Source organism: Mastacembelus armatus, chromosome 9 (genome assembly GCF_900324485.2).
Source record: "Mastacembelus armatus chromosome 9, fMasArm1.2, whole genome shotgun sequence".
NCBI lineage: Eukaryota > Metazoa > Chordata > Actinopteri > Synbranchiformes > Mastacembelidae > Mastacembelus > Mastacembelus armatus.
The window spans coordinates 7,906,456-7,927,042 of NC_046641.1; the positions used below are offsets into that span (position 1 = coordinate 7,906,456).

Below are 20,587 nucleotides of genomic sequence, written 5' to 3' on the forward strand. Positions count from 1 at the left end.
GGATTAGAGGAGGATTAAGGAGGAGCCAGCTGTTCTCAGGTCTGTCTCAACTCTGCTGCAGCTATGTCGCGACATGTCCCGTTGTGTGTTTTCTCGCGAGAAACCACGAAGTTTCCGGTGTTGTGTATGTTCCTGGAAACATGGCGGCCAGCTTCCGCGGCCGTCCTATTCGGAGTCTTCGGATGCGAGGTAAGCGTGAAAAACTCGACCCTGTGTCATGTGTGATAGCGTGATATTGCAAGAGTAGATTTTCTCAGACACGTAATAACCTTGGCGTGATCCCTCACCATGTCCCCGGTGTGTGGTTGTGGCAGGTCGGAATGACAGCGGGGAGGAGAACGTACCGCTGGATCTGACCAGAGGTGAGCACAGGCTGCAGCTCATCACCCTGAAAGCGACGATTGTTCACAGAGGATGACGAGCCTTTCTCTTCACACTGGGCCCATGACGACAAAACCCAGCTGCTTAGTGCACTTGTTGAGCCATTGCTGTTGCCATTTCGTCAGCTTTTCTTTCCAGTAACATCGCCAGCCTTGTCATAATAACAGGCTAACTGACTAGCTGAGTTAGCCTTAGCTAGCTGCCTCAGCTAACAAGCCATGACGACGCTCGGTTGTTGTGGTTGTTGTGGTCGGTGTGAGGAGGCAAGATAGCCTGTTACTTAGCCGGCAGTCTCAACTGCTGCAGTCATGCACCGGTCATGACTGGCTGTAGGACGGGGTGTTAGCTGGAAAGTACAGGGCGGCTTTTTCGCGGCACACTGACACAGCTGCCCAGTCTACCAGTGTGTTGACTGGAGCTGCGGCTCCCTGTGTCGGCGACTCGGGAAACCTGCTGGTTTAATTGTTGCCAGTGTTATTTTGCACCTGTAGTGGCAGGTGAACCCGCCACAAGGAGCCAGGTGTGTTTTAGTCCCAGTTAGATGGCTGGAGGAATGGGTCAGCTGATTCAAAATGCATTTACAAAACACATATGTGTAGGACAGTGGTCAGGGTTAACACTAGGTCAGGGTTAGTGCTTCAAAAAAACTGTAAGTTAGTGATGTGTCACAAGAGTTTGGCACAATCCTCTAATAGACATTTTTGGCTTGATGATGAACTCTATGGCCCAGACATGCTTTAGTCTATGTATAGACTACTGCATGCTCCACTATTGCCTCCACAGATTTCTATTATTAACTTTTTAATTAATGCGTCTAACGCTTAAACTAATAGATTTCTGTCTTACTCCGAGTCTGAAAATGCTCATCAATTTTAGTTTAGTTTCTTCAAATGTGATATGAAGAATTAAATAACGCTTCAGTGTTTTTTCTTATGCATTGAAAGAACATTTGTAAGTTTCAAACTCACTTAGATGGAATCAAACCGTTGCTGCGAAGCACTTTGCAAAAGTCCGATATTTCGATGCTCTTAATTATATGATGATGAGTTTAACTAAATATTTTGACTGATGACGAGTGCTGTTAGCTAAGCTTTGTTGCTGAAAGAAAACATTGTACATAATTTATTAAGCTGGTGTATTCTTATTATAGCTTCTTATTTACAGTATTCAAAACTGTTTGTCTTTTGTTAGAAACATTTCCAGTGAGCATATTACAGGAACTGGAAATGAGAAACACTTCCCAGCTGAAGTCTTGCTTTTACTGTCTAGACCTTGTTTTGACTGCACACACTAAATTAGTTTGACCAGCTAAACAGACTTACTTCCTGCAACATGTCATTCTGGTTCATCGACTGATATTATGGCAATATAGCTTAATGCCTGTCGTAGTTACATTGTATTTCCTCTTTGTACTTCTGCAGAACCATCAGAAAACTTCCGTGAAATACTTCAAAATGTGGCCAAACCGCATGGAGTCAGTAACATGCGAAAACTGGGCCACCTGAACAACTTCATAAAGGTAAAGCCGTTACGTTGTGATGCTTTTACCTCAGTGTTTTATTTAAAGTTGTGTTGACGACTGAAATTTAGTGAAAATGTGGTGAGGTTGCAATCGCCACAAAATGGTGTTAAAGCTGAAAATAGAGCTTTTCATAAAGCTTGACTCACTGCTGAGATGTATATGTGGAGATTGACTGTGCCCGTCCCCCCCTCGTCTCTGTAGTGTCACCACTGAACTCTCCATGATCCTCTTCTCTTGGGGTTTGCTGCCAGCAGGCCTAGCTGTGCCTGTCATTGTGATGCTGACAGTGAATGTAACAGGAGCTCTAGGGATGGGAAAGCTCTCTGACCCAATGTGCATCAAGAGTGAAGCTCTGACTTTGAAACCTGAGATTTTTACTGTCTGGTTATTGTTCTTAAGTAAAAAAAGACATAATTCTAAAGTCTTTATTTTTACAGCATTTTCCAATTTTCTATTCTAATTTTAGGACTGTAATGTTAAAAGCAAATATTTTGGAGACTTAATGTATCTCCAAATATGTTATGTCAGTAAGACCATCTAAATAATGTGTTTAGCTAAACTGAAACACTATTATGCTGAATTCAGCAGGCGCCAGAGAACAGGTTTAAAATGTTTAGACCAAGCTGAATAACTTGGCTGTATCTTTTTCACCTAGAAACAGAGCTTTTAATTATTTTCATGTTCTGTTGCCATTTTACTCTGGATAAGGAACTTTTCAAAAGCAAGTCCTGGAAGTTGTTTTCACATCTGAACAGTGTTTTCAGATTTTATTGTTTTGCTTAGTTTGGACATGCCCTATGTCAGCCCTGTGATGGACCGCTCCAGGATGTTTTTCTGCCTTCCACCTCAGGCATACCGGCCTTCCTGTTTTTTTTTAACTGAAATAACGGTGTTTAGAAAATGAGAAAGTGACTTGCAAAACTGAAAGCAAAGAATGAAGTGGAAAAAATAGCAGTTTCTTGTTTTTCCTCACCATCCCCTCATTGAGAAATGTCAGCCCTTTACACAACTGTCCACTGCAGCAGCCTCAAGCACTGATTTGCACTTAGACATTTGCTGAATTCTGCTGAACAGCCCGCTGCCTTAAACCACTTCAAACTGGCTGTGATGCAAATATTTTGACTGACTGTTGGTGTCCGTGCAGCCAGTCAGCGTTGGCTTTCAGAAAACAGTGCAGCTGGTACTTTTGCAGGCTCAGGGCTGAGCGTGGGCCTGACTTGTGTGTGTCTAATCCATACACCTCGCTTGTTTACAACTGACAGCATGATGTCTGTGTATATGTCTGTTAGGCCACATGCCTCTGATCCCATATTAGGGTTACAGGACAGTGAGGATCCTCCCATCCCCTCCTTCTGCCTGTTTGGGCTCTGACATCACAACTGGTTAAAAGCAACCCCTTACTCACCATTGCACTGTTCACTCATCCCATCCTGTGCCATCACTCCTTCTGTGCAGTTTATGATGATGGAGAGAGGAGACATATGTCCCAGCTTTAAGGAGCAATTCACATAAAAATTACCAATTTAATTTAATCATTGGTTCCGCTGGTGTTGATGTGATGGAGTAGCACTAGGGTGCCTCAGGAAGAAAGAGAGGTAGCAGCACCAAAATGGTAGCACCTGTACCCCAAAGATTTCATTGCTCTATGCATATAATTTTAGTTTATTTGTTATTTTAGTTTTAGTCTGTGCTGTGTTGTCAGCCTTGGCCTACCAGTTGACATGGACTGTGGCTGAAGGGTTATTGATTTTAAAATAAACTACTTTTGTGTGCATACATGCAGACAGTTTCAGTCTTGCATACACCAGCTGTGTGTGGGGCCTCTGTTAATGATAGAGGACCTGTGGTGAAGGATCTGCTAAAGCTGACCATTCATGCTGAAAACAGAACCCACCAGACCCCGTACAGTATAGAAAACAGGAGCAAGTAGTCAGGCTATGCGCAGGGGGATGCAACAGAATTAGGCACCTTATTGCCTTCTTTTTCTTAGCACTTTCTATTTTCATTCACACAAGCACATGTGTTCATGAACAAAAAATGGTGGAGGTGACACAAGCCAACACCCACTACAGGACCTATGTGTTGCCCCATGCTGCTGTAATTATAGCCTCTGTCTGCCACCAGTGAATGTGTAACATTATCCATTCACAATTCACCTATTCCAAACAAGGCAGTCTGCAACAGACAAGTGCAAAAACACAACAAGCACACCTGAATATCTTCAGCAGCACCCTGCAATAAAGTGCTGTGCTGTTTTTTAGTTTGAATAGTCGGTTGGTTTGGTGCCTCTTTTGACTGTTAGTGAGTTTCTCAGGTGAAGGATGGTGTTAATTTGGAGTACTCTGTAATAGACACTTTGAGGGTCCCAAGTGCTAAGACAATGCCTGTGCTAGGATTACCTTTTTCCTTAACACAGTCTTTGTAAGGGTCTGTTCACTTATTTTCGTTCTGTTTTTGTGTTACAGCTGCTATGCAGCATTGGCCACCGCGAAGAAAACTTTGGGTTTACACATGAAGAAATCATCATTTGGTAAGTGTTGTCAGCAACCAATAGTTCCTGGTTGTGCACTGTATATTTTATTGTCCTGTTTCCATTTGTTTGGATTATTATTCATGCAACCATATGAAATATTTTGATGAACTAGTTTGAGTCAGGTGCAGTCACTAATCAGTCGACTTTTGGCATTTAGAAAATTAAAGAGAGTTTAATTAAAAAGAAGCAGAAGTCTTTTTTTTTTAATGAAAAAAGCAGAAAATAATGACATTATGCAAAGTCTGAGCATGTGTGTTTTGTCCAGTTGGACTCATCTTAAGTGTTTAATTTTTAACCCGTAGTCTGCGACTCGCTCTACTGAATGAGGCAAAGGAAGTGCGTGCTGCAGGATTGCGGGCACTCCGCTACCTCATTAGAGATACCTGTGTGCTGCAGAAGGTCCTCAGGCTACAGGTGGACTATTTGATAGCCAGGTGAGATCCTGCTTTGATCATGTCAGTCAAAAGGAAACCATATTTTATGTTTTGAGTCAAAGCATATACCTTGTTTTCTTTTAAAGGGAAATCATCTCACCTGTTCAGAAAAGTTATTGTTTTGTTTGAATTGTTCTGCCTTAGCCATGGTGTCTGTGTCTCTGTGTATATGTCTGTTAGGCCACATGCCTCTGATCCCATATTAGGGTTACAGGACAGTGAGGGTCCTCCCCTGCCCTCCTTCTGCCTGTTTGGGCTCTGACATCACAACTGGTTTAAAGCAGCCCCTTATTCAAAGCATATACCATTTTTTAAGGGAAATCACCTGACTTGTTCAGAAAGTCATTTTTATTTGAATTGTTCTACCTCAGCCATTCTGCATTTTCTCCCACAAATGTATATTTTTCTACTGCTGGTAAAAAGGAAAGGAAATAACTGATAATGTGTGTTGTTTTAGATGCATTGACATCCAGCAGAGCAATGAGGGAGAGAGGACTCAGGCTCTGAGACTGGTGAGAAAGGTAAGACATCTGTTTTTTCTCTTCTTTGTAGTATCAGTGTCATGCCATGAATGGAATTTGCCCTCTGCCCTCACTGCTCACCTTTAGTGCCACCAGACAGATCATTAGGTTATCCATGTTATGGGTCTGAAGGCATGGCTATATATAGCTCTGTCTGTAGTTTACTGTAAACCTTCTTCACACATGCACACATTGTCAGGCTCTGGTTTCAGGAAAGAACCATATAGGCAGCAACTTAGACCTTGAGTTTGTGTCTTGATATACTGCCTGGCCTTTTATCAAAAAACAATTGAATACCTTCAAGTGCTATTTTTGCATTTTAGAAACCGAATCCTAGAAAAAGCAGCCAAAAAAAACATTTTGCAGTTACCATAGTTATTTTTTGCCTCTGTTTGTCCTGACTTGTTTGATGACTCACATTTGTCTTCTCTCCATCCCTCTGTAGATTATCACTGTCAATGCAATGCTGTTTCCCACCTCTATTGCAAACTCTCTAATTGCTGTGGGCACTGATGGACTACAGGAGAGAGACCGTATGGTCCGCGCAGCCATTGCCATTGTCTGTGAGCTAGGTGAGTACCTGCCCTTCGTTAGGAACCCTTAGGAACTTGCTGTGTTGGTAGATAGAAAAACTTGGTGAAACACCTTATTTGTTTAGGAGAAATATGAACATGTAACATGTCTTTGCTGCTGCCTGTACAGCCCTGAAGAACCCAGAGGTGGTGGCCAAACGAGGAGGCCTCAGCACCATCCTGAAGAGTGTAATTGACTGTCAGCTGAGTCGCATCAATGAAGCACTGATTACCACCATCCTCCATCTACTCAACCACCCACGTACCCGTCAGTACGTGCGTGTTGACGTCGAACTAGAGGTATACAAAAACGGATACTAATTCAGAGGAAGCTACTGTGTATAAATGAGCGAGTGTGCTGGGAGGCTATTCTAGTCAGGCTTGTCAGTTGTAAGTGACCTGGTTCTTTCCCATGGAGCTTGCAGTAATCAGTTACATTTCTCCAAAGACTCATTGTTCGTAAATGGACACCTAGGACAGACGCATCACCGCAATTATAATATCCACATGGATGTCATATGAGATCTTTAGCAGGTTAATTATTACTGCAAGATGTCTTCTTCAAGAAGGTTTCCATTAACATTTCACAGCCTAATAAGGGGCTTTACAAGTATGTTGTTTTTTTCTGCTCATTCATCTTACATGCGTTTTCTGTCCTCCAGCAAATCCTCGCGCCTTTCACAGATTTTCACTACCGTCACAACGCGGACACGGCTGAAGGGCAACTCAAGTGAGTGTGTGTGGGGTGTATGAAGAGTCTCACTGTTACAGTAGAAACAAAAAGATAGTGTTCTGTCATGTTCTTTTGTTTATTGTTTGCTGTGTGCTTATATTTGTTACACCATGCTCTGAGAAGATTTAGGGATTGTATAGTGTTGTTGTGACATGACCTTGTTATCAGAAATGCTTGTCTCCAGAATAAATTGCCTGAGGATGTGAAGCAGGCTAAATCATGATAATCCCTAAAGTTATAGCACATCTCAGACAGATGTGCTTTTATAAAAAATGATCTCTTATTGATTCTCCTTGATTTCCTTCAGTGTTTTCTTTTTGAGTAGGTTGATAGTTTTGCTTTTCAGTGCTGTTTGAAAAGTTTCTTATAAAAATAATAATAATGTTGTAGCTCTGGAAGATTATACCTTGTTTTTAATGTGTTTGTTGTCATGTTTTGTAGAGAGGACAGAGAGGCCCGTTTCTTGTCTAGTAGAATGGCCATAGTGGCAGCCTTCCGTTCCTGGTCTGGTAAGGGCTAAGATTAGTAACAACTGCAGTTATTGAGAATATGAAAAGTTTATTTTATGTTAAATGTCTTACCCCATTGCAGGCACCATGAGGTAAATGTCTCCTTTTTTTACTCAGGGGTTATCAACCTATGCAAGGCTGGAAATTCTGGAATCCAATCCTTAATTGGTTTACTTAGCATACCAAATATGGAAGTCAGGGTGAGTATTAAAGCAGCTGCATACCACACATATATAAAAATCACATATATGTATGTCTGTGTATCTAAAGGCACTATATATCTTCTGGTTACCTTAACCACCTAGACTGCACTGACACATCTGATAATCTGTGGTGAGGTTTTTGTTCCAGCAGCATTCGTTTTACTGTAGCTGTACATACAAAAACAAAAATTAACTGTATCAACCTGGGCTCCCTAAAGCCTTTGGAGTGTTATGTTACAAACCAGTACCATGTGGATATTGAAAGTTTCCAGTGCTGATTAATATACTTTTGTTCATATAAAGTTTGCATCTGATTGCTTTAATGTAATTTGCCCTGCAGAAAGGCTTGTTGGAGGTGTTATACGAGATATTCAGGCTCCCTGTGCCCATAGTAACTCAAGACTTCACAGAAGCTTTTCTAAGTGTTGGTGAGTGAGCATCTTTTGTATTTTCTGTATTCATTTTTATTCTGCCCAGTATTTTATAACCTAGTGATTGGTGTGTTTTGGCATACAGTACATAATGTATTGAGCTTTGGCTACTTGGCCTATTATGATTAGAACAAAAAGCATGCTCCAAATTGTTGCACTAAAATCATCTGGTCCTCTTTAAATAAGTCCATATTTAAGACATAGTTAATGCAGTATAAGCTAATCTTTGCTTTTTATTACTTCAGACCCTGCCAGGTTTCAGGACACCTGGAGACTGTCTGACGGGTTTGTTGCTGCTGAGGCCAAAGTCATTTTACCCCATCGGGCTCGCTCTAGGTGAGATAAGTATGAAAGAATATAAAGTAGATAGAAAGATATAAAATAGGTATTGGTTCACTGTTTGCATGAGCCACAAAATGTTTTTTTTGTTTTGCTTCATTAGGCCTGATCTGATGGACAACTACCTGGCATTTGTCCTGTCTGCCTTTATCAGCAATGGGTTGTTAGAAGTGAGTTGGTGCACAGTCTTTGTTAAAGCTTTACACCTCTTGGCTAATTTATATGTAATATTTGAATTAAATGTTTATGGAATATCAAACATTATGACCTCTCTGATTATATGGTGTTACAATTTTACATCTGCATTTCTGCACATGCATTTGATGGTGTGATTGTAGCCTTTCTCTCTATCTCCCCTCACTTGTGTCGCTTAGGGACTTGTTGAAGTTGTGACAAGTAGTGATGATCAGCTTGCTGTCAGAGCCACCATCCTGCTGGGAGAGCTTCTACACATGGTAATATAAAAATGTTTATGCTCATGTGTCACTGCAAAAATAAGCACTGAACAAACAGGCCTGAGAGATTTGTGTGTTGAAAAGCTTTTACTGTTATTAGTTACTGTGATTTTAATAAATGCATCTTTGCTTCTTCCTCACCTGCCTCTCTTGTTTAGGCAAACACCATCCTTCCTCATTCCCATAGTCACCACCTGCACTGCCTCCCCACCCTCATCAACATGGCAGCCTCCTTTGACATCTCCCAGGAGAAACGTCTGTGAGTACACTCTGTCACTCGTCTTTTTTTCTCCCCTCACAAAAAATAGTTTTAAGTGCGGTCTCGCATTTATTTACCAGTGTACTGTTTCACAGTGATATTGAATTTCCCTATAGACCTGCCCTCCCACTAAAAGATGCTGTGATCAGCACTGCTCAGAGAAAACAGTACACTTCCAAAAATCAATATAACTTAATGTGAATGTGTGTTAAAATTTGCCAACCCAACATTCCCTGTGTTGTCTGTGTTCCAGACGGGCAAGCGCAGCGGTCAACAATCTCAAGCGTTTTCATGAGAAGAAGAAGAAAGGTTTGAAACCACACAGTCTTTACCTGGACCACATCATCCGCAAATCTGTGTCATCACACACCCGCAGAGAGTCACACTCACGTTCCCAAAGGGACATTTATGTCATTAAGGTAAAAATCAACATGCATTGTACATTCTTGATTTTACGTTTAGTCACTCTCTGTGCTTAATGTAGTTGAAAGAAATACATTTTGGGATATATGTTTATTTTCCATCCAACCCACAGTGGAGGTAATTTTCATTTTTGTATATGTTCATTACAAATGTTTTGGATGTGTTTAGTTTATTTTAGCACAAACACTGAAAAACAGAACAGGGTTTCATCACAAATTTAAAACTACCTCGTTTCACCTCCAGAACTGTCGTCATTACTTTCACTTTCTAAGAATCACTTGGATGTTGTAGAGTTTGGCAAATGTGCAAACTCTGCTGTTAGTCAGCAAATGGTTTCAATTTGTGGACTAAATGCTCCATAAACCACAACGTCCCATTGACTATTTACTACCAGTTACTACATTAGACCTATTTCCCAAAGGTAGGATAGCTGGTTCTCTGTGCTTTCATTGTTTGGGCTAAACTGAGCGTAACACTTTAGAGGCTGTATTTACTGCAGCTTTAGTTCAGATGTGAAGCAGATGATTTAAATAAATAAATGAAAAAGAAGGTTGCAAAGCAAAGAATTGTATAGTAACTCATGTTTTAATTTACATCATCATAATTCTTTTACATTACAGATTTACATGCCTTTTTACTCCATTAAATGAATGTTTTTTTTGTGTGTTCAGGACACAGAAGAGGCGCTGATGATGAACCTGAGAGACAGCCTCATTCTCAACCACAAGCAGAATCTGGAGTGGAACTGGCTGCTCATTGCCACCATCCTTAAGGTTAGGCTTTTCTCATGCCGCAGACCCAGTTTTGATTGTTTTCTTTTCCTGCCTGGTGCTTAAATTGTGTTTTTCTTTACCAGTGGCCAAATGTAAATCTCAGGAACAACAAAGATGAACAGATGCACAAGTAAGCCCACTTCATTTCATCCAAACCACCTTAACAGTTGGAATAGTTAGATGTGCTTTTCTGACTCCTTGTTTTAAATACTTTTACTGTGTGCTGCAGGTTTGTGCGAAGGCTGCTATACTTTTATAAGCCCAGCAGTAAATTGTATGCGGGGCTGGCTTTGGATCATGCAAAGGCCAGACAACTCACTGTGGTCGGCTGTCAGTTTGTTGAGTTCCTCATGGAGTCGGATGAGGTTAGAGAAATGTGCACAAACTCAGACATTCCTGTTTTACTTTTTGCTGTTTTTTAACTTTACTCTTGTGTTGAACTTCTCTTCCTCTCTCTTTCTTTCTATCTCTCCCTCTCGCTTCTTGTCGTCAGGATGGTCAGGGGTACCTGGAGGACCTGGTAAGGGACATGGTGTCATGGCTGTCCTCGTCATCAGGGCTGAAGCCCGAGCGCTGTCTGCAGAGTAATGGCCTGCTCACCACACTCAGCCAACACTACTTCCTCTTCCTGGGGACACTCTCTGCACACCCACAGGGAGTCAAACTGCTGGAGAAATGTGGCCTGTTTCAGTGGTGAGTGAAGAGAAAAACCAGGCAATATTTCTGAGCTTTCCCTAGTGTGAGAAGGGTGGGTTTGTTCGTTTGATGAAACAAGGAAGACACATTTGCTTAAGGTCCCTCTGATAGCTCAGTATAACATCAGCACTTCTGTTTTCTGTATTGGTAGCCTGCTGAATCTGTGCTCTGTGAAGAACCAGGATGCTGTGCTGAAACTTGCTGTATCCACACTGGATTACAGCAGAGACGGTCTGGCCAGAGTGATCCTCTCCAAGATCCTCACTGCTGCTACTGATGTAAGACAGCGACACGAACAACACAGCTACACACAAACATGAAAAACACCCTGATTTCCTTCTATTTATCCTCATTCTTAAATCTGCAGGCAGTTGAAATCTGCAAATTGTAGCTACATTTTGCAGCTGAAGAACATGAGAAGTAGAGTGTGCTGCAAACTAGTCACCCTCGACAAGTACTGTAATAACCATGCCCCCTCTTCCTCCCACAATGCTGCTTTTCTTACTGAGCAGACATGCAGGCTTTATGCCACCAAACACCTCCGTGTGCTGCTGCGTGCCGGTGTAGAGTTCTTCAGTAGCTGGGGTATGGAGCTGCTGGTTACACAGCTTCATGACCACAGCAAGGCTGTGTCCATGGAGGCCCTGGACATCCTGGACGAGGCCTGTGAAGACAAGGTGACTGATGGGGAAATTCATGCATCACTCAGAGTAATGTCATTACAGTCTAACTGAAAAGCTGTTTGTCATCAGACTGCTTTCTTCACTCACTAGAGCAGTAAAAATACATCATACTTTTTTACTCAGTGTGTTAAAAGGCAGTTATGTTGAGTTGATAGTCTGTTTGACAGCTTCATATCCAGCCTTCCAACCGTCTGACTTGTTAAGTTGTGCTGCTTCACAGGCCAACCTTCATGCTCTGATCCAACTGAAACCAGCTCTGTCCCACCTGGGAGATAAAGGCCTCCTGCTGCTCCTCAGGTCAGTGTTCACCATGATAGCACTTACCAGCCATGACTTACAGTTCATATTGTGTTTCATTCTTTTCCGCCATCCATTTCTCAAATACATTTTATATCTCCTTTCTGCTGTTTAGGTTCCTGTCTATTCCTAAAGGTTTCTCCTACCTCAATGAGAGGGGTTACGTCAGCAAACAGCTGGATAAATGGCAAAAGGTATTATCAGGACATTGTTCCAAAATAACCTGATTTGCACTGTGCCTAGAATCTTAAATTCAACTGGCTAATTCACAGAGGTTTCAGTTTTGCTCTTTGAAGTACATGACTTTTGGATTGCAGGAATATAACCTGAAGTATGTGGACCTGATAGAGGAGCAACTCAACGAAGCACTAACAACCTACCGCAAACCTGTTGATGGAGACAACTACGTCAGACGCAGCAACCAAAGGTGAGACACTGGAGTTTACCATCAGGTGACAAGAAACTGCATACACGGGATAAGTGTTTTTGACTAATGTCTTTGGATGTGTCTCCAGGTTACAAAGACCAAATGTCTATCTCCCTGTGCACTTGTATGGTCAGCTGGTCCACGATAAGACGGGCTGTCATCTACTGGAGGCTCAGGTAAAAGCTTCATCACCATGTGTACTTTCTTGCTTTTCATTTTCTGCATTTTTACAATTGACAGCAGTGTGTTGTCTAGATTTATCAGTATTTCTTCCTAACATCTGCTGCAGAGTGTAGTACCTGACCTCAGCTACACAGTTCGCTCCCCGATGCTGGACACGTGGGAGGGCATTAAACAGCTGAAGGCTGCTCTCTGGGCACTGGTCGGTACCATTTGCAAACAGCTTATATCACTTATGCTAATAATGATAGTTACGAAGACACGTCTGTTGGTTTCTGTTGGTTTCCATGCAGGGCAACATTGGCTCTTCCAACTGGGGTCTGAATCTCCTGCAGGAGGAGAATGTCATTCCTGATGTTCTCGCGTTGGCTCAGCACTGTGAGGTGCTGTCAGTACGAGGGTAAGCCCTTTTATCCATGCCGACATGTTCGTGTTTTTTTTTTTTTTTTTACAGACGTAGATCAGTTTAAAGTGGTGTTTGTCAAGATTTTATGTTCCCATGGCTTTGAAAGTTGTTTTGTGTTTGCCTGCAAGAACAGTGTTTACAGAAAAAAGATTTTCTGATGGTAAGTACAGTTTTTTAAGTACAGTACTTTTTAAACTTATTTAACACCAACATGGCTGTTACAGCAGTGACAGGGGGACTACTTTACTCAGTTAGAATTTCATGGTGCCCAAATGGTTGTGAAATAAATTTTGGTTTCAGCAAGTCCTCAGAATTTTTATGAAGCAGGAAGATTACTACTGAATTATATCTACAGTCCATTTAGTCATGGAGCTGAAACGTCTCTCCAATAAAACAAATCAAGCAGTATAATAATGTTTCTTAATGTTACTAACCCTCCTCTTCTGTCCGTAGGACGTGTATTTATGTGCTGGGTGTGATCTCGAAGACCAGGCAGGGCTGTGAGGTGCTGAAGCAGTACGGTTGGGATGCAGTGAGACACAGTCGCAGGACGCTGTGGCCTGTCACTCCTGACGAAGTGGACACGCAGCTGACCTCTGAACTTTCCTCAGTGCCGAGCACGCTCAGTCTGAACTCCGAGTCTACCAGCTCGCGCCACAACAGCGAGAGCGAGTCTCAGCCAAGTACGTAGGAATTGATTTTTGTTTGTGCTTTATTGACATTTATATAAGTGTGAGAAGATTCTACTAGTTTTATGATCTTCCACCAACACAGTAATCAGGTATTTCAGTAAACATTAGGCCTTTTATGCTCATTCTTTTTAATTTACTCTGTGTTTTAGACATGTACATCCTGGATGATGACAAGTGTGATGTTCTGGATCAGTCGGACGAGACCTCTTTCTATCTACACCCCAAACCAGTGAAGGACCGCAGCCCCTTCACAATCCTGGCCTCCACGCGCTTTGTTCGCACTCGCTTCCTGAATTCTCTGTCCCTGCCCAGCAAGAAGCTGCGCTCCACCAGTGACCCTAAGACCCCGTCAGGCTCTTGCACTCCCACTGATCTCCAGACAGGGAGTATGAGGCGGAACAGGACTGTGACAGAGCCCTCTGTATACAGCCCAAACCAGGGGGATGTCTTCACCACTGTGTTTAATGGCAGGGGAATGCCAAAGAGTCCCACAGTGAGCCTGGAGACATCCTTTGTTGGGACCAGGGGCGGTTCTGAGGAACAGCTTGTGGATGGCAGGCTTAGCAGGGTAGTAGGCTCAGGCCTCGGACTAAGTGGTCTAGGAGGACATGGGGCTGTGGAGCACCCCAGCCGGGAGAAGGAGCAGAGTAGCCGAGAACCTCTAGCAGGAGATGGTGGCTCTTCTAGTGGAGGCAATGTGGGAGGTGGTGGAGGAGGTGGTGGAGGTACCCAGTTTAAAAGCCGCAGTCAGAGCTTTAACACGGACACCACAACCAGTGGCATCAGCTCCATGAGCTCCAGCCCTTCCAGGGAGACGGTTGGAAACACCGAGCATCCCGAACCCGAACCAGACTCTTCTGACTGTGTCAGCCTCAACACAGTGGTGTCTGCCAAGACTGTCAAAACTCTCTCCTCCCTCACTCCCCAGGCTCAGACTAACCACATGTCCACGTCTAAGTCCTCCACTGTCTCTTTGGTACCGCCCGGTTCCTCTCACACTCTCCCCCGCCGAGCTCAGTCCCTCAAGTCCCCTTCAGTAACCACCATCAAGAGCTTGGCTGACTGTAGCTTCATGTACACCAGCCCAAGAGACGCACTGGGCTATGCTACGTTGAAAAGGCTGCAACAACAGAGGATACACCCATCTTTGTCTCACAGCGAAGCGCTGGCTTCACCTGCCAAAGACGTGCTATTCACTGACACCATCACTATGAAGACCGGCAGCCTGGACTCCAGATTAACACCTCGCAGGTGAGTCAGCCATTGCTACAGAGACTAGATGATAGACAGCTGTAACTGAATTTGCATCTAGTTTTTCTTGGTCTATACGAATGTGTTTGTAACTTTACCTGAATGGTATGTTTACTGTAGCATGAAGGGCAAGTAGTGTGTTTAACTCATCACAGAAACATGTCTGTCTGTGCTGCTAAACCTTAAACAGCTATCTCTCAGGCCTAAGGCTCTGGTTCCGTTCTACTTTATTTAATAAGTGTGAGTGTGTTTTGTGCACATTCTGCTATGTGTACCAGGATATCAGACAGGAGGAGTACGTGTCCGGAACCCACCATCTTAAGTCCATATCGCAGGCTGTCCAGAACGCTTGTACCGCGGTGGGTGGACCTACCCAGTGTCCTCCTTAGTAGAGATGTAGCTCTGAGCACCAATCCAGACATATTGACCCTTTTTGCTAATTTTACTGAAATAGCAACTGCAGCTCTGTGCCTCCAGTTGTTTTACCCTCACTTTGACTTCTGTAACCCATAGTTGAGTAAGCACCATGTAGACTGCTGAGTTTACTGCTTGTTCCCTCTCCTAGAGCTGTAACCCTTCTTCGAGGTATAAAGAGCACACAAGTTGGGATAGGTGCCACATAATACAGTAGATGTGACTCTAAAATGGACCTAATTTGTTAAGTTCCCATTCAACAACTCAGAAACTCACTGCATTTTAACCAGGGAGCGTGAGGAATGTTTGACAATGTTCTCCAACTCTGACACAAAAGTGTCCAAGTCAAAGCTCATAAACTCCTAATACATTAAACTGCCTCCACATTCATTGTGAAGTAGGGTCAACAAACCTTCTTGGCATTTAAGTCAAAATTTCCAGAGGTTATGAGGAAAAAAGCTGTGAATTATTTTCTGTATTAATGTCTTTAATGAAAACGAAGTAGTGAAAAATACGTGTCAGTTTCCCAGAGCCCAAGGCCACATTTTCAAAGAGTTTGTTTTGCCTGATAAGTGGTGTGAATAGTTCTGTTTAGTGAGAAAAGAGTAAAGGAAAATAAGCTGAAGCACTAAATAGTTTTATTTATATAAAGCAGCCAATCCTTAATAAGATAAATAATTAAGTAGTAGAGTAAAGTAAAGTAGTCCCAGATTTGTTTTCTGTATATCAACGTGAAGAAATGACATGCTGTGATACATTAGTACTGGACACAATTCAGAACCTGCAGCTTTTAGTTCATACTGGCTCTGGTAATAACCATGTCCCCTCTTGGTTCTTGGTTCCAAAGAACCAATGATATTTGGACCCTTATATGAATTTATTTCTTTTAATGTGACGCTATAGACAGGTGGCCACTGTCAATTGTCACATGTCCTCTGATGTGAGTTGTCTTTAGCTGGTTCCATGATAGTTTGCTTTCAGCTCTTACTTTGTGGTTTTGTCACACCTTATTGTCCCCGCTCCTCTCTCACTCTCTGTTCACTAAGTCTGTGCCTCTGTGCTTTTATCCAACATTTTCATTTACTGCCCTTGGTCCTTTTCTGTCCCAGCCTCTCCCCCCGGATCCTCTCACGCGCCTCTCCTCTTGCCCTCCCTAGGTTTCTGAAAGCTCTGAGCTTTGCATCTTTGGATAAAGAAGAACTACTCAGTCCTATCAACCAAAGCACCCTGCAGCGCTGCTCTTCAGTCCGCTCTATGGTCTCTAGTGCCACCTTTGGGTGCAACGACGACTACATTGGCCTAGCGCTGCCCATGGACATCAGTGATATGTTCCATATCAGAGACTCGGCCTACTTTCAGCAGAGGATCAGTCCGCCATCCGAAGAGCGGAAACGCTTCCTTTTTGGCGACGGAGATGGTAAAAGCAACAGTACACTGGATTAAATGGTGAAGGGCATTTTGTAATGTGAGTGTGTTTGAGCTTACTGTGACTCTTCCATCTGTAGGTGACCGCCCTGCTATCCCAGTACTGAAGCAACAGTTCAGCATCTCTGAGTTGATTGCATGCCGAGGTGACAGCCAGAACCACATGGTGGGTTCAGAGGAGACAGGGCTGCAGGACCACACTGAAGAAAACTGTCTCTACTGTGTGGGAGCCATCGTCCTTGGATACCCCACACAGCCACAGATCAACAGCGCACACCCTCGGGCAGGTGTGCCTGCGCGCGCACGTCTCTTTCACATGAACACTTTTTAAACTCAGTCCAGAGTATAACAAATGCTGTGTTTGTTTTTTTTGTTTGTTTGTTTTTTTGTTTGACAGACTTTGTCGACTTCCCATCATGGGGAACCCAGAGTGGCCATCGCCTGGAGGTGATGCCTCAGTCCAAGTTGTCTGGGGTGTCAGGCTGCAGCGACGCTGCTGTATCACAAGGCTCAATCTGCAGCACACCCACACCTGCTGACATTGTCATTGGTAAGAATAGAAATAACTACAGCAACTACCAATATGCATAACATCGTCTTTAATACCCAGAAAATCTGCTTGGTAAATTCTTTAAGCAGGAAAGCCTCTCTCAGATTAAAAATCTGTTTTTAGAGTGTTTTAGGCAGCACGAAGGGAGAGAACAACACTAAGACAGATAACACAAATTACACCAATAAAACAAAATTAAACATTTTGAATTTGATGTGAAAAAGGTATTTCATATTTGATTGCAGTACAAAAGGTGTAGTTTTGCGGCCGCACTCAAGTGCGAGTGCCCGATAGCGTCCAATCTCAGATGCTAAGCAGGGCAGTGCCTGGTTAGTACTTGGATGGGAGACTCACGTGGGGGGTTCAGAGGAAACAGGAGACTTGTGCCAAATGGAGTATGCAGATCAATTGATCCGCTGTAGCGCCCCCTAATGGGAGCAGCCAAAAGGTGTAGTTTTAGCTGTAGTTTAATAAATAAACCTGGATAGAAAAAGTAGCAAGGAAAGTTATGAGTTACTACCACATCATAACTGAATATATAGGTCCACAAAAATGTAAAACTAAATACTGAAACAAAGAAACATGAACGGAATGTTGTTATCAAGTAAAGCTTTCTATTTATTGCATTGTGGCGTCCTGTAGATGGAAAGGCGATATCAGAAGATGGCCCCGCCTCTCGAGTTTTGCTGAGGAAGGAGGTGCTCCGACTCATCATCAACCTCAGCTCCTCTGTAGGAACCAAAGGCCATGAAACAGGACTACTGACGTAAAGCTGTTTTTCTTATTATATGCAAGATGTTTTTTGTTTTAAATGCATGTGCTGTTGCAGAATAGTAGAAGATGCTGAGTCTCTGCCCTCTCCTCAGGATAAAGGAGAAGTTTCCATATGCGTTTGATGACATCTGCCTGTACTCCGAGGTTTCTCACCTCTTAGCTCACTGTATGTTTCGGCTGACCTCAAGACGTTTCATACAGGAACTCTTCCAGGACGTGCAATTTATGCCAGTAAGACCTTATGTCACACATTCCCCTGTACTTTCTGAACCAGTACAGCGATCGCATGTATTCAATTCACTTTTCCTCTTTCAGATGTATGAGGAAGCAGAGGCAATCCTGACAAAGCTACCAAAACCTGTTGAAGAGGATGTTGACCCTCCTACAGAATCCTGATCACTCCCCTTCCCCCTTTGTGATCCCCACACAGCCCCAGTCCTGCCGCCCTACAAAACATGGAAAGAACACAAGACTGAGAGAATGCAAGTTCTGGGTCAAAGGATGGGGAAGCATTTGGCATGTTTCTGTTGCTCAAAACAGAGTGCTATAGCCAAGGACTAGGAGGAGATGGTCGTCATTGTCCCTTTTCTTCTAGCAAATATGAGCTGGAAACAAAGGACGTCAGTATCTGTAAACAAAATTTAACCTGACACGCCTAATGCTGTCTGAGACGCGATTTTTTTTTTTTGTTTTGTTTTTTTACAGTAAAAAAAAAAATGAGGGGGAGTTTAACCAAATACTGTTTTCAGATGGGTTGGCAATCTTGAGCAACACTCAATGATACATCAACATAGTACTTAAGGACAAGCTGGATCATTAAGACAAAGACTCACGCTGTGTTTTTTTTTTTTTTTTTTTAAAAAGAGAAAAGAAATAATCCTATCAACATTTTGTCTCTTTCCAGAGGTGTTTTTTCTGTAATGAAATGAATAAGGCATGTTGTTGTGTCTACCCAGTGATTCCTCAGACCCTGCATTCTTGTCCGTACGAAACAAAACACTACAGAGGGGTCCTGTTGTTTTTAAAAAGTATCTGGAGCCTTCCTGGTTAATATCCCTCCCTGACGTGTGATCTCTTCTAGATATGTGCTTTTGCTTCTCTTGCCTCACCACCTTCAACAACCTGTAGCCTCTTGTCAGCACAGACACCCAATTACTTTTCTATTTCTTGTATCTCAGACAATCAGACATCACTAGTATTGTATTTTCTATAGCACTATTTATGCCACACTTAAACAGTACATGAGGAGAATAGCGTGTAATTTAATGCTAGCAAATGCCATCCTTTACTTGCTTAGGACCTTTAATGTTTTTCTTCAGCCATTGCATTATTAGTAAGCTTCTCAGGAGGTGGGTTGATGCTCAGTTGTACAAGTGATCTGTAGAGTGATTCATTACAGATTGAGTACCAAACTCTGCTCAGACATTTCCAGAACCTAGCATAAGCCCTTCAGCTACCCAACTTTATGCCTTCTTTACCTCTGTGCTTCACTTCCACTGCATGTGCAACAAGCATGGCAATTTTGTAATGTCACCTTAATGTGTTTCTTGCTTGTAAAACTTTTTTTAATAATAATAGGTTGCCATTACATGTTGCCATTACATTGTAGGAAGATAATTACCCCTGAATCTATTTCCACAATGCAATATCACTGTCTGTCATTGGCCGAGATGGAGGAGGGGGGTTGTGATGACTAAAGGATTTGTAAAAGGTTTCCAGGGAAACAGGGTACTCTGTTTCCATTGGCTTGTTTTTGCTATAATGCTGCTACACAAATGGACTCATAGAGAGATGATTCATAGATCAGCTGAGTGATGTCAGATCCGATCTATTTATTATATGTCTGTACCATAGAGTGAGCTCAACCAGAGAAGAAAAAAAAACTTATTTATATTTTTCCTCAAGACTGTATTATAATTTAAAAAGATTTTTGTTTCTTTTGTTTTGTTTTTTGTTTTGTTTTTTGCCTGAATCGTGGTTTCCCTTGTATAATGTGTACAGTATGTTTTTGGGGGCATTGCTGACCTAAAGAAACATACAATCCTATCAAAGGGATGCATTGTTAATAAAACAAAAATTAAAATACCCAAGATGTTGTACTTTTTAAAAATTATTTTGTAACTTTTGTCTTAATTGATTTGCCATTGAATCTGTAGTTATGAATTAGCAGCTTTTCATAAGACAGTGAAATGAAAATATCAAGAATTGCTCGAGGTCCACGGTCCTGCTGTGTTTAGTGAAACATCTGGAAAATACTGTGTGATCCAGAGCAAGATGCTCTAAGCAAAAAGCCTGTTTTGAAGACACCCTTGAGGGGACTACATATTATGATTAAATTCGGTCCTTTGTGTCATGACCATATGCCACAGGGAGCACAGATATAGGCTACAGTATACCTTCCTCAAAGCAAACTGAGCAAATGGATATGAAAAAAAAAAAAAAAAGTGTGATCGATTAAATAAGTGAGAAGGTAAACAATACAATAACACAATTATTACTTTTTCCTATGTTATACAAATTTTAGAAAGATATATAAGAAATATAGAGTTTTGTAAGAAAGATATATAGTTTTGCACCAAAACAATAAAGGAAGGAGTAAGATCCCCTTGATGCATTTTATTAATACCTATCAGGGAAAATTAGAATGTTAAATGTTAACAAAAAAAAAAAACCCAAAACACATTTAATATTTTTTTTTTCACAG

The 20,587-nt window shown here is 42.2% G+C and overlaps 1 protein-coding gene across 3 annotated transcripts; it reads left to right on the top strand.

The window, feature by feature from the left end:
* Positions 1-134: 134 nt before the first annotated feature.
* LOC113138800 (rapamycin-insensitive companion of mTOR) lies at positions 135-19,973 on the top strand. 3 transcript variants are annotated; one of them, XM_026321569.2, is made up of 38 exons: positions 135-189; positions 315-362; positions 1,803-1,900; positions 4,369-4,433; positions 4,739-4,870; positions 5,328-5,391; positions 5,837-5,963; positions 6,094-6,263; positions 6,626-6,693; positions 7,138-7,205; positions 7,323-7,405; positions 7,749-7,836; positions 8,085-8,175; positions 8,282-8,348; positions 8,553-8,633; positions 8,792-8,892; positions 9,146-9,311; positions 9,987-10,088; positions 10,172-10,218; positions 10,318-10,453; positions 10,582-10,781; positions 10,936-11,062; positions 11,297-11,461; positions 11,688-11,764; positions 11,880-11,958; positions 12,082-12,191; positions 12,280-12,367; positions 12,481-12,573; positions 12,665-12,771; positions 13,231-13,460; positions 13,619-14,720; positions 14,999-15,079; positions 16,244-16,551; positions 16,640-16,846; positions 16,957-17,109; positions 17,752-17,875; positions 17,976-18,114; positions 18,199-19,973. In XM_026321569.2, the coding sequence occupies exons 1-38, from the start codon at positions 141-143 to the stop codon at positions 18,277-18,279; spliced, it is 5,322 nt and encodes a 1,773-aa protein (XP_026177354.1). In that variant the 5' UTR covers positions 135-140; the 3' UTR covers positions 18,280-19,973. The 3 variants fall into 3 exon arrangements, with proteins under 3 accessions (XP_026177354.1, XP_026177352.1, XP_026177353.1); XM_026321567.2 differs by lacking the exon at positions 14,999-15,079; XM_026321568.2 differs by lacking the exon at positions 14,999-15,079 and having other exon boundaries at positions 16,292-16,551.
* Positions 19,974-20,587: the final 614 nt, after the last annotated feature.